This window comes from Mobula hypostoma, chromosome 7, assembly GCF_963921235.1.
Source record: "Mobula hypostoma chromosome 7, sMobHyp1.1, whole genome shotgun sequence".
Classification (NCBI taxonomy): domain Eukaryota; kingdom Metazoa; phylum Chordata; class Chondrichthyes; order Myliobatiformes; family Myliobatidae; genus Mobula; species Mobula hypostoma.
Window position 1 is genome coordinate 160,832,918 of NC_086103.1, and position 13,887 is coordinate 160,846,804.

The 13,887-nt window shown below is 40.6% G+C and overlaps 1 protein-coding gene across 1 annotated transcript in view; it reads left to right on the forward strand.

Moving 5' to 3' along the window:
- The window catches only part of relt (RELT TNF receptor), a 72,347-nt gene extending 58,767 nt beyond the window's left edge, over positions 1-13,580 (forward strand). The window contains exons 9-11 of the mRNA XM_063052920.1: positions 1,837-2,055; positions 6,103-6,247; positions 11,251-13,580. Of these exons, the coding sequence (XP_062908990.1) occupies positions 1,837-2,055; positions 6,103-6,247; positions 11,251-11,262 (376 nt within the window). The 3' untranslated portion in view covers positions 11,263-13,580. The remainder of the gene's footprint in view (positions 1-1,836; positions 2,056-6,102; positions 6,248-11,250) is intronic.
- The last annotated feature ends 307 nt before the right edge of the window (positions 13,581-13,887 follow it).

The following is a 13,887-nucleotide window of genomic DNA, read 5'->3' on the forward strand; positions in this document are numbered from 1 at the left end:
ACTCAGCTTTTAAGCCAAGGTCCACACTGGCCATGCACACTAAAAATTTAAACAGACTGAAAATCAACAGTAACCTTGACCTTGGTGTCCCTCTCCCTCACTGTCAGCTAATTGAGTTCTTTCATTTCATGTGCTACTCATTCAGTAGGAAAGCCCAGACTCTGTAAATGGACAAAGTATCTTGTTATATAACACTGAAATTTTGTCTCATTGTAAATTTGAAACCTAATGAAAAGACCATTGAACTATGTCATTCACAAACATTCCTCCCCATACTTTCGTTCGAAGTAGTCACACGATGAGCTTTTTGGATGCACTTTTTAGCTTTTGATATTCTTAAGAATAAAACGTGCCTCTGAAGTTGATGATAGATTATTGCTAATGTTGACTGCAGGATTTTAAGCGTTATTGCCTGCATGTAGAACAACTTAATCACCAGTTTCAAAAGTAGTGCTTTATCAGACTAACATTTACAGAGGAACCTGGCTGGTTTTAATGTTAGTGCACAGCTCAGCCATACGGGAAAGCTAAAGAGAATGTAAATGGTATCAGGTAGCTGGCAAGCACTCACCCGTGCACATTTCTGGTTTCAAATAGACTTGCATTAATTAGAGTTGTGGAAAGATGTAACATGATTGGATTCCATTTCCATTCTTTCCAATACTGGCCCTTTCTAAGTAATACAACAAAGATTTTTATTGGTTATTGTTTATGTACTAAACTGGTGATACATCCCATTAATTTAAGAAAAATTATCCTGGTTTTTTCCCCCTTCAGGATAAATCAAGGCTTCTCATTCTCCCGTAATCCAAATGATAGTCTGATGAAAACATGGAATGGTTCCATATCTGAAACGTGAATCCAAAAACTAAATGGAAATTTGGTTAATTTGAGGAAAACCTTTAAATATTATTCTGCTGCTATCCTTTGCATTCCTTGCACAATTGGGGGGGTGGGGGGGAAGGCTCTTTGCCAAGTGAAGTTATTTTGCAAATGTTTGTTACATTAATATCCACTTTTCCCTTCTACTTTATTATTAACATTATTTTGCACTCAAGAAGCAGTAAAGAAAACCTCATATTGCAGTGGCAGTTCCATTTTAAAGGTTCCCTGGTTGCCAGACGGGAGAGCTGCTGCCTCACAGCCCCTTCGGTCTGGGTTCTGTTGACCTCTGGTGTTGTCTGTGTAATGTTTCCAAGTTCTCCTTGTGACAGTGTGGATTTCCCCGAACTAGTTTTCTCACAGTTCCCAAAGGAAAGTAGTTCAGTCAGTGTAATTGACCAGTGTAAATTCCCCTAATGTAGTTCAGTGGAGTGGAAGGGGGGAGGTTTTAGGCAAGTGGGGAGAATAATGTAAGAGGAGTGTTTGCTTGATAGCATGGATTTGGTGAGCTGAAGAGCCAACTTCCATGCTGTGTGATTCAATGTCCAAGGTGCTTTTCTTTAGCTAATGAACTCCTTTTGGTTGGTACCCTCTCAGAATCCTACAAACTACCATCACATTCTTCACTTTTTAAAAATGGTGTTTAGTTACTACATCAGTAATCTGTTGATCTTATCTTTGGTCTCATTTCCAGCAGCTACAATGATAACCAGTTTTCAGAGCACACTTCACCGAAGTCTTCAATCGCCAAAATTATTTTTGGCCAGTTTTACAATTGTAGATTATAAAACTTAGATTACTGTTGTATTACCTTTTGGGTTCTGTTGGACAGGCATTTTCTATCCCAGTATGAACCTTATTTCCTTTTGCATTTCAAGTCTGTTGTATTGGGATTGACTTCTTTGATAAAGCTATCTGAGATCAGACTTTGACCCTCTTTTCCTTTTTCTACAGATTGGTTCCATTGTTGACCATTCCCAAGCTATGTAAACACCATCATGTGCACACGGTACAGACGTCAGCAACCCCACTGGGCTCCAGCTGTACACGGTGCAGTCAGAAGAAGTGGCCTGAACTGCTGCTGAATCCTCCCATCCGGAACGCTGCAAAATCTGTCAAAGTGGGAACCCGGGCCAATAGGCCTGGCGAAATCACCATCCTATCCATTGGCAGGTAAGTGCCTCACTGCACTGAGGACTATCCCTTCTGATTTCAGAGTGTATCTTTTCTATGCAAAGTAGTAATGTTAAAAACAGGATTTGTGTATTGCTAACAGCTGCAGTAACTCAGCAGGCCAAGTCAGATCAGGACAGTGAAAGAGTTAATTCCTTTGGGGCAGCACAGTAGTTAGTGCAGATCTTTATAGCGCCAGTGATCTGGGTTCCGTTCCTGCCACTGTCCGTAAGAAGTTTGTACTCTCTCCCCGTGACCCTGTGTTCCTGCTGGTCTGATTTCCTCTCACATTCTGAAGATGTACAGGTTAAAAGATTCAAAGTACATGTATGCCACCATATACAATCCTGAAGAATTTTTTTGTGTGGGCATACTCAACAAATCTATGGGATAATAATTATAACAGAATCAATGAAAGACTGGCCAGCAAGGGCATTCAACCAGCGTACAGAAGACGACAAACTGCAAATGCGAAAAGAAGAATCTAATAAATAAATGTGCAATAAATATTGAGAGCATGAGATGAAGAGCCCTTGGAAGTGAGTCCATAGGTTGTGGGGACAGTTCGGTGACGATAAAGTGAAGTTGAGTGAAGTTATCCCCTTTGGATCAGAGCCTGCTGGTTGAGGGATAATAACTGTTCCTGAACCTGGTTAATTGCATAATTAATGCAAGTCTATTTGAAACTAGAATGTAATTGGGCTTCATAGGCTCGTTGGGCCAAAAATGCCTGTTACTGTGCTGTATCTAAATAAAATTAAAAAAATAATTTACAAGTTCTGATAGAAGGCCATCATGTTGACTTTTTCTCTCTTCACTGTTACCTGCCCTGGTGACTATTTCCAGCATTTTATTTTGTGTTTATTTCAGACTTCCAGCTCCTTTGCTCTCTCCCCTCACCACGGGCAACTTCTGCACTGAATATACGGCATAGGACAGACTACTTACCTCAAATGGTCCGTGCCATTGTTCAGGCTCTGGTATTCAGTGGAGTTATTTGGGGCTGTTGCTTCATATTTCATCACTTTCCACCCCCGTCCCCTTTTCACTCCCAAGTGGCACATCTTTTTGATTAAGTAAGTCCCGCCAATGATTTGGCACAGCATGAAACACTTGTATTAGAATGTACATCCAAATGAAAAAGACTTTTTTGCCTCATCATTCTCTGAGTGAATTATCACCAATCTACTTCAAACTAATGAACTGTGTCCGAGCTCAGTGTAGGCATTGTTGTGTAATATTGTAAGACCAAGCAAGCTAGGTCTTTACTCTTTGGAGCGAAGAAGGATATGAGGTGACCTGAGATGAGATGAGATGAGAGGCATAGATTGATTAGATAGTCAGACTTTCTCCCAGGGCAGAAATGGCTAATAAAGGGGCCATAATTTTAAGGTGATTGTAAGGATATCAGAGGCAAGTTTTTAGAGTGGTGGGTGTATGGAACACCCTGCCTTTGATGGTGGCAGAAGCGGATACAGTAGGGATATTTAAGAAACTCCTGGACTGGCGCATGACTGATGCAAAAATGCAGGGCTATTCAGGAGGGAAGGATTAGATTGATCTTAAAATAGGTTAAAATATTGGTACAAGATCCTTGGCCAAATGGTCTACTGTACTGTGTTCTATTATTTTACTGGTCAATCAATCTCCAATTCGTTCCCCACCCCCCCCCCCAAACAAAGAGTGAGTGGTCAAACCCTACATGTCACTTCTTTGGTGTCTGTCTGTCAGTGACTGGCAGTATGCCCTGAATTTGTACAGCATTAAAAAGCTGCCTCAAAATCTCATCAGTGTTTCCCTGGAGAAGTACAGGACTTCCGAATTTCCTTTTAACTGAAGACAAGAATTTAGTATTAGGTTATTGACTTTTCTGCTAATGTGAATCTTCTAACCTATTCTGATTGGGAAATGATAATATTCAAGGTGTCCTTGGATGCTTGAGTTTAGAATGGGGGGGGGTCATAATCTAAGTATAGGGGGAGACCATTTAGAACTCGGAACGATTTTTTCTTAGAAGAGAGCTCAGTCATGGAGTTCATTGAAAGCACCAATCAAGAGAGTTCTGGACACTAAGGAACGAGCATGGAGCAGGGCCATTGTGCTGAGAGCCATAACAGCCTGCTCTGCTGAGTTATCGCTCTCAGTCCCATTCTTCAAAACTTCTCCCTGTTAACTTCCATGCCCTGATTAATGAAGAACGTATCAAACTCTGCCTTACATATACTTGGCCTGCACAGCTCTCTGGCCCCAAATTCCATAGAATCACCGCCCTGTGGCTAAAGAAGTTCCTTCTCATCTCTGTTCGAAAGGTACGTCCCTCAATTCTGAGGCAGTGCCCTCTGGTCGCAGACTCCCCCACTGGAGGAAACATCCTCTCCACATCCATTCTATCTAGGTTTATCTATTTCAATACTTGATAAGTTTCAATGAGGTACTCCCCACCCCTCCCCCATTCTTCTAAACTCCAGTGAGCACAGGCTCGAGACATCAAATTCTCTTTATAGTTAACCCTTTCATTCCTGGGATCATTTTCGTGAACCTCTGGACTCTCTCCAATGCCAGCACATCATCTCTTAGATAAGGGGCCCAAAACTGCTCACAATACTCCAAGTGCGTCTGTCCATTGCCTTGTAGAGCCTCAGTTGTATTCCAGTGCTCTCGAAATGAATGTTAGTATTGCATTTGTCTTCCTCACCACAGACTTAACCTGCAAGTTAACCTTTAGCAAATCCTGCACGAGGACTCCCAAGTCCCATTGCACCTCTGATTTTTGAATGTTCTCCCCATTTATTCTTCTGCCAAAGTACATGACCACACACTGCCCTACACTATATCTTTTGCCCATTCTGCCAATCTGTTTTAAGTCCTTCTGCAGACTCCCTGCTTCCTCAACATTACCTGTTCCTCCACCTGTCTTCATACCATCTGCAAACTTGGCAACAAAACCATCAATTCCTTCATCCAAATCATTGACATATAATGAAAAGAAGCGGTCCTAACACTGACCCCTCCAGTATACTATTCGTCAGAGGCTGCCAACCAGTAGAGGCCCCCTTATTCCCACTCTTTGCCTCCTGCCAGTCAGTCAATCTTCTATCTGTGTTAATATCTTGTTTAGCAGCCTCATGTGCAGCACCTTGTCAGAGGGCTTCTGAAAGTCCAAATAAACAATGTCCACTAACTCTCCTTTGTGTATCCTGCCTCTATTTCCTCAAAAACTCTTCAACTGATTTATCGTGCAAGAGTTCCTTGCTGACTTTGGCCTATTTCATCATGTGCTTCCAAGTACCGCAGAACTTCATCCTTTGATCCCAAGACTCCAACTTCTTTCCAACCACTAAAGTCAGGCTAACAGGCCTATAATTTCCTTCCTTCTGCCTTCATCCCATCTTAAAAAGTAGATGATAGATGATCGTCCATTATCTTGATGAATGTTGGAGCAATCTCCAAGGCCAGGTGGCATACTCCTTGGATTCTATTATTTAAAAAAAACAGTTTAAAACTTGCTCCTCTCCTCCATGGCAACTATAATCATCCCAGTTTCTCCTCGGAGCTCCTCTATCCTTCATGTTTTTCCTGGAACTGAACACATGAATTAATTAACAAGGGTGATCACATTGCTCAGCACAATGAAAGGCAGGAAATGTGAACTTTGCTTGAAAACACCTCTCCCTCAAAATAGATGGTGACATCATTCATTTAGGATATATGATCATCTTTCAGACTTTGTATGCTTCAAGCATCTTTCACTAAAGTATTTATAAATTATAAAATTATATTTCTCTAGATCGCAATCAGAATTTGGTATATCACTGAAATACCTTGTGAAATTTGTTTTGTGATAGCTTTACAGTGCAAGATGTAAAATCTACTGTTACAAAAATAGTGCAAAGGACTATCTGTATCTATTTGTATCCAATATCATCTCTATTTCTGAATAGTACAACTACAATAACATAGCCAAAGTTCACTGACATTTTTTAAGTTGATATTTATTATTCCTCATGCATTTTTTGACCTTTCAGTATTTTCTCCTTACTGTGGCAGATTCCGTGTCACTCAGATTCCTGAACAGAAGCAGAATGTAGCTGATGGGAAAAGTGACTTGGTAGACATCACCTGTGATGGTGCAATGGATCAAAAATTACTGGGCTCAGTAAAATGCCCAAAATACACAGCCGGCCAGCAAGAGGTAAGAGTGGTCAACCCTCGGGTTATTCCACTTGCGTTTAAGGGCATGTTCATATTAAGTGTATAGCCTCAGTTTCTTGATTTGGCTAGGTCTAATTCTTTATCCACAGGAACACTTCCAACACTTTCAAGGATTTATTATTTTAATCATAAATTTCCACCTTCTTCATTATTTATGTTAACAGGAGGTAGGTCTATTGTGTCTACCCCTGGGGTCATGGATATCTGCTTCTTAACTTGCTATACTAGCTTTGAATCCATAACCTTTAATATCCGTGCCCAAACTTTTTAAGAAGTGGTTCATCATTTTTTAAAATTTCTGTTGACTTACTGTCAGATGTTTTGGATGGCTAGGCAGTTAATGTGGAAATATTCCTGATTTAGAGTATCCTTTCAATTTCTGCCAGTCTTTGTATGACCAGACTGGGGTGGCTCCGTAGTGGGCGGTAAATGCAATCTCTTTACAGCATTGATGATTGGGGTTCAAGTCCCGCTGCTGCCTGTAAGGCGTTTCTGTTTTTCGCGTGTCTGCACTGGTTTCTACAAGTGCACTGGTACCCTCCCACATTCCAAGGATGTGTACCGGTTGGGGTTGGTAAGTTGGTAAGCTATATTGGCACCAGGAGCATTGCGCCACTTGTGGCTGCCTGGCAAAATCCTCAGACTGTTGGTCATTGACAGAAACAACACATCTCACTGTATGTTTCAATGTACATATGACAAATAAAGCTACACACATAAAAGTTGCTGGTGAACGCAGCAGGCCAGGCAGCATCTCTAGGAAGAGGTGCAGTCGACGTTTCAGGCCGAGACCCTTCGTCAGGACTAACTGAAGGAAGAGTGAGTAAGGGATTTGAAAGTTGGAGGGGGAGGGGGAGATCCGAAATGATAGGAGAAGACAGGAGGGGGAGGGATGGAGCCAAGAGCTGGACAGGTGATAGGCAAAAGGGATACGAGAGGATCATGGGATAGGAGGTCCGGGAAGAAAGATTGGGGGGGGGGGACCCAGAGGATGGGCAACGGGTATATTCAGAGGGACAGAGGGAGGAAAAAGGAGAGTGAGAGAAAGAATGTGTGTATAAAAATAAGTAACAGATGGGGTACGAGGGGGAGGTGGGGCATTAGCAGAAGTTAGAGAAGTCGATGTTCATGCCATCAGGTTGGAGGCTACCCAGATGGAATATAAGGTGTTGTCCTTCCAACCTGAGTGTGGCTTCATCTTTACAGTAGAGGAGGCCGTGGATAGACATGTCAGAATGGGAATGGGATGTGGAATTAAAATGTGTGGCCACTGGGAGATCCTGCTTTCTCTGGCGGACAGAGCGTAGATGTTCAGCAAGGCGGTCTCCCAGTCTGCGTCGGGTCTCGCCAATATATAAAAGGCCACATCGGGAGCACCGGACACAGTATATCACCCCAGTCTACTCACAGGTGAAGTGTTGCCTCACCTGGAAGGACTGTTTGGGGCCCTGAATGGTGGTAAGGGAGGAAGTGTAAGGGCATGTGTAGCACTTGTTCCGCTTACACGGATAAGTGCCAGGAGGGAGATCAGTGGGGAGGGATAGTCTATTTTGTTGTATGGTTAATAACTCCAATGCGAATAATAGCTCCCTAACAATCCTTTGATCATTCTTAACACAGGATAGATTGCCCTCTATGTTCCAGCGAATACAGAGCTGGTCTATGAAACCTGTCCTTACAATTTAATTATTATAGCTGTAGCGTCACCAGATTTATTTTTGTTTGAAGCAGCTTAACTGGTGGAATGCTGACAAAAGGCAAATCTCATTTTTCCACAATCCCTACATCCTCTGACACATAAAGATCTTTCCCAATAAAAAGGGCTATTTGATGCAAATAATTTATTTTACACTCATTTATGAGTTGCTGGCCTTTATTGTTCAATCCTCATTACCCCTGAATTGAGGTCATTTAAGAATCAGCTGCATTGGTGGGTCTAAGTTCACACAGACCACAAGACACGAGATCAGAATTAGATCATTTAGTCTACTGAGTCTACTCTGCCACTCCATGACTGATTTATTTTCCCTTTCAACCCCATTCTCCTGCCTTCTCCTCATAACTTTGACACTCTCACTAATCAAGGGCCTATCGACCGCTTTAAGTATACTGATGACTTGGTCTCCACAGCCATCTGTGGCAATGAATTCCAGAGATTCACCACCCTCTCTCTAAAGAAAGTCCTTCTCAGCTCTTTTATGAAGAGTCGCCCTTTTATTCTGAGGCTGTGCCCTCAGGTCTAGACTCTCCCACTACTAGAAACATTTTCTCCTTGTTCACTCTATCTAGGCTTTTCAATATTTGACAGGTTTCAATGAAATCCCACCCCCACCATCCTTCCAGCAAGTACGGGCCCAGAGCCATCAAACATTGCTCATACATTAAATCTTTTAACCCATGGATTATTCTCATAAACCTCTGGTCCCCTCCAACACCAGGACATTCCTCTGGGCCCAAAATGGCTCTCAATGCTCCAAATGTGACCTTATAAAGCCTTAGCATTACATCCTTGCACTCTATTCAAGTCCTCTCGAAATCAGTGCTAACCAGATCGGGTAAGATGGGCAGATTTCCTTCACTGAGGAGCATTAATGGGACCAGATTTTTAATAGCAATCTGCTTGGATTTTTTATGGTTAACAGTTGCTGTTTGATTATAGATTTATTTAATTGCAAATTTTAACAAATCTGTTTGTGACTAGTAAAGGTGACTACAGTAAAATCAAATAGCTAAGACTTTTGCATGGTACTGTACGTTCAGAGCTGACACTGACTCACTAAGGGATTAGGAGGTTGGACAGGAAAGCAAATGAGGCACAAGGTCAGCAAAGAAACCTTCCTCTTCCTCTTCCATAAGTTCATATTGTTGTTACAGTAGGTTAATTGAATAAAAACTTTTGAAGATGCTTTTTTATATATATATATCTTTCAATTCTTTCCCTCAATTGAAAAATTGAGTGAAGATTATTTAATCCTTACTGCATTGCTTATTAGCAAATCTTTTAGAAGTTTGCAGCAATATTTGTTCTCCAAAATGAAATCACAGTTGTAGTTAGAGGATTTGAATGTTATACATGTCGACTAGTCTTGGAACCTAACAATAACTTGTGTATTGGAGGAAATGAGGTGTGATGACTAACATGCTGGATTGTGACAAGCATCATCTGCACTGTGTTCTGTGATGTTGCATTTGTGGCAGGAAGTGACCCAGAGTTCAGAAATGCTGCCTTCCACGTCAGGTAAAAGACAAAAGCGGAGATTTTACCCCATCTCGGGACTTGGATCACTAAATCATAAGTTGAAGGGCAATTACAAAATGATTCACACACGCAAGACATTAAACTGCTGGTGCTGACTGATTGTATGTGAGCTGACGATGTGGTGATGTCATAGTCACAGAGCACTACAGCACAGAAACAGGCCATTCAGCCCATCTAGTCTGTGCCAAACTATTAGCAGGGACAGACTATTCTGTCCTTCAAAGCTGCTTCACTATTCAATTGGGTTATTGCTTTTTTGATTGTCTCGATTTCCACCTACTCACAGTGCCATCTCATTGCTTTGTTTACCAAGAATTTATCCACCTCAAGCTCTTCCACCACCCTTGGAGAAAGAGAATTCTAAAGAAATTCTGAGAGAGAACACTTCAGCTTAACTGGCTGTTCCTCTTTTTTTTAAAAAAAAATGACCCTTTGCCAAGTACCCCTGTGATCTTGTTTTTAATCTAGACCTTTCTTGCTTAAACTCCAGTGGTTACAAAGTTGACCTGACTGAGCTGTTCTCAAAGTAAATTTTCCCAAAGCAGAGGTACCCAAAATGGTTCAGGGTAAGGAGCAAGAGGTTTAGAAGGGACCCAAGGAAGAACTTCCGGAATCCCGGATGTGCTTCTTGAATTGGTGGCAGTAGCAGCAAAGACTGTCAGGTTTTAAGCATCTACACTTGAATCACCAACACTGCAAAGGCTGCTCAGGTAAATGAGATTAGTACAGATGGGTATTTGATTGCTATAGTGGGCCAATGGGCCTGTTTCAGTGTTGTCAGTTCTCTGTACCTGTGCATTAGCATTTTTTAAAATCAGTAGACCAATATGAGGGTGGCGCACTAACATAGTGCTGAGCGTAACAGGCACAAGTTCAATTCCTGCCGCTCTGTAGGGAGTTTGTACATTCTCCCCATGACTGCAAGGATGTAAAGGTTAGTTGAACACATGGGTGTAATTTGGTGGTGTGGGCTCATTGGGCCAGAAGATCCTGTTACTGTATTTCTAAATTAAAAAAAATAAAATAATATTGGACTTGAAACTTCCAGATATGGTCTGACCAATGGAGGCAATGCAGATTAGAAGATGAAAAGATCTATCAATACAAAGAATAGCTTAAAATTAAATTACAAATATATTTCCAATTGAAAATAGTTATTGATTTATTACTGTCATGTATACTGGGTACAGTGAAAAACTTTTTTACCTGCTATCAATAAAGATAATTTCACAACAACAGCATGATAACAGAATGCAGAATAAAATCATAGAGTAACTGCATGCAGACAAAGAGGTGCAAGCCTGTAACAAGATAGATTGTGAGGTCTATGTTGCATCTATAAAAATCAAAGTCCAAAGCTTATGGTCTCATTAAAGTGGAGGTTGATAGGTTCTTGATGAGTAAGGGGGTCAAAAGTTACAGGGAGAAAGCAGGAGAATGCGGTTGAGAGGAATAATAAATCAGTCCTGATGGGACAGCAGAGCAGACTCGATGGGCCGAGTGGCCTAACTCTACATTAAGGTGTAAGTGTTGAGGTCAAAGGGGATGTGTTAAATTTCTTTACTCTTCTAAATGCAGGTGGAGCAGTGGAGAAGTCTTAAGACTCTCAAACGCACATTGCAATGACCTCAAACCAGTCCATTGCATAGGAACACTCCAAGTGTATTGCCCAGATATTATTGCTCGTGTCTTAAAACATCATTTTGTTTGTTTTTTTTTAACAGGTTGGTGACTGACTTTCATTGAAGATCCTGAAGAGGTCAATAAGTTACCCCTAGTGAGGGCTGAAACAAAGGTGGAAAATGTACACCTTGGACCTAAGAACATTTAAGACAAAAGAAAAAAATCCCTTTCCCAAATGCTCTGTAGCAAAATGTGGTCTACTTGAAGGGCTGCTGGGAAACAAACTCGGATACTTGAGCACAATTTGAAAGCTGAGACCGGAGGAGCAACGGCTAATATGTGTGTTCCCTAAAACAGTCCTATCTCTTCACTATCCCAGGTTATTTTTATAATTGTAACTTCTATTTGGAAATGTTGTAACCTTAACTGCACACCAAAATGCTGTTATATTTGTCACCCCTTTAGATTTTTCAGTAATATTGATTTATTTCATAGTTTCATACTTTCAGATATTTTTAGATTCTATATTGAGGGCAACTAGAGCACTTCTGAGGAACTTAGGGGGAAAAAAAAACAATCTCATTAATTCTACATGTACAACTGGACCAAACTCTGTAACTAAACAAATTCAAGCTATAGGACTAGCAGACAGTAACGAGTTTGGAGAGGTAACTCAGCATTGTTTTAAAGGGGAAAAAATGCAATAAGACGTTAACAAACCACTTTTGAACAGCATCAAAATTTGTGACTAATAGAAAAGTCGCAATTCATTTATTGCTTTAGTTATTTTTAAAATAATTTTTAAAAGGGCCAGTGTTTAAACAACTCAGGGTTTGACATTACCCATGGAACAAGTAATGTCCCTTTTCCAATAAAAAGAGCTTTCTCTGAACGCTGCAGTAAATGAATCGGGTTAAATTTGACCCACTGAACATTTAAAAAGTAATAAAGACAGGAACAATAGAAAACTATTTCAACACAATGGAAAAACAAGCAGCTTTCCTATTCCTATCTTTGTAAGGTGTGGTACTGTAGTCAGAGCAATAATATACCTTTTTCAGAAGGAATATTGTAAACATTCATTATTACCTCTACAAGTAGATTGCCAGTTGATTTAGAACAGGGAGGGTATTTAGTGATTGTGTACCAACAGTGCACACACCTCCCCTTTTGTTCACTACCTACTGGTCATGTGGGTGTGGTAGATGCCCACTGTTGCAACAGCTGTGTTGCCTCACCCAGAAACTGGCAAATCACGTATCATGGAACAGCAGTTTATTTATGTATGGAGAATGACTGGACTTTGAATTTATTGTATAGCAACATTAAATGCTTCAGGTGGGGAAACAGGCAGAGATCCTAAATGGTAAAGAGGGAAATGGTCCTTGATAACTATTTGTTTATTATTGACAGGTCAATGGGGGGGGGGGGGGGTTTAAGAAATTTGACATTTTGGCTGTACAGTGTAATTTCACTAGTTTGAGACATGTATTCACCTGGTGTACGTACAGAAGAGCCATGTGCAAAGTAATGCCTAGAGCTGGAATAGTCCTGGTAAACTTTCATTATTGTGATTGTATTTCTGACGTGAGAAGATTCCAGTCAGCAGTCATCTGATGATTTGTATTCTTTAGGTAATTGTGATAAATACAGCACAATCTCAAAGCAGGAATTATAACGAACTGACCATTCATTGTGAAACACTACAGTATTATATTCCTGAATAGTTAGGCAAACAGCATTGGGTGGGTAAGACACCATTGAAACAGGACTGTTTCCACTGATTTGGATGAGTGCAAGCATAATGTTTTTATTTCATCCATGTCCTTTCTGTAAAATGCTAATGAAATGCAGTTTTAATGCAGAATTATAACGATAGCCATCCATTGATCCACAGTATTCAGAGAGGAGAGTTAAGCAAGCATTAAACTATCTTTAGACTTTTTAATTGGGCCAATAGTTTGAAGATGTTTATTTTTTTAAAAAGATTGCAGCATTTTCACGGACAACAAACTTGAATTGACTAAATTCAGTTAGAAGAGGACATTTTTTGTTTGAAAGCAAGTGATATATTCCAGTCCACTATCAATGGCAACTTGGGATTTGCATTTACTGACAGTAAATGGGGCAGAGGTTGTGAGGCAGCTACCATCATTGCAAGTGTAGGCAGTGGCTTCTGCAGTGCCTGTCATCCTTACTAAGGATAGGAGCATGCTTGATTCTGAAGCAACTCGTAACTAATAAGTGTTTTGCAGTTTGTTCTGCAAAACAAGTAGCTTCAGTGGCAGAGGACCAGCATAGTTATAGAACTAGTCCCTCATGCTGATCTTGCCATTAAGAATGGGACTCCCAAAATGGCAATTCTGAGTTTGCAGACTGCAGCTCGTGGCTTAAACAACATTAAAATTTCAAACTCCACATTCACTGCAGGGGAAGGGGGGAGGGTGGGAATTAAATTCGCATATGCAGGTAGTTGACACCACTGTGTGCTGTGCTGAGTATTTGGAGGGAATCTGTGAAGTATGGTGCTGAAAATGATTACTGATTTAATCCCCTTTTGTAAGATTTGTTTACAGCATTTTAATTTTGGGTGAAAATTAATTTGCATATTGCTGCTTTTTAAACTTAATAGTAATGTTTACTTTATTTCTGGTTGTGTAACATTAGTACTGTATTTAATGTATTGACCTATTGATGTAGCTGCACTGATATAAACCATTCCTGTATCATGTGTTTAT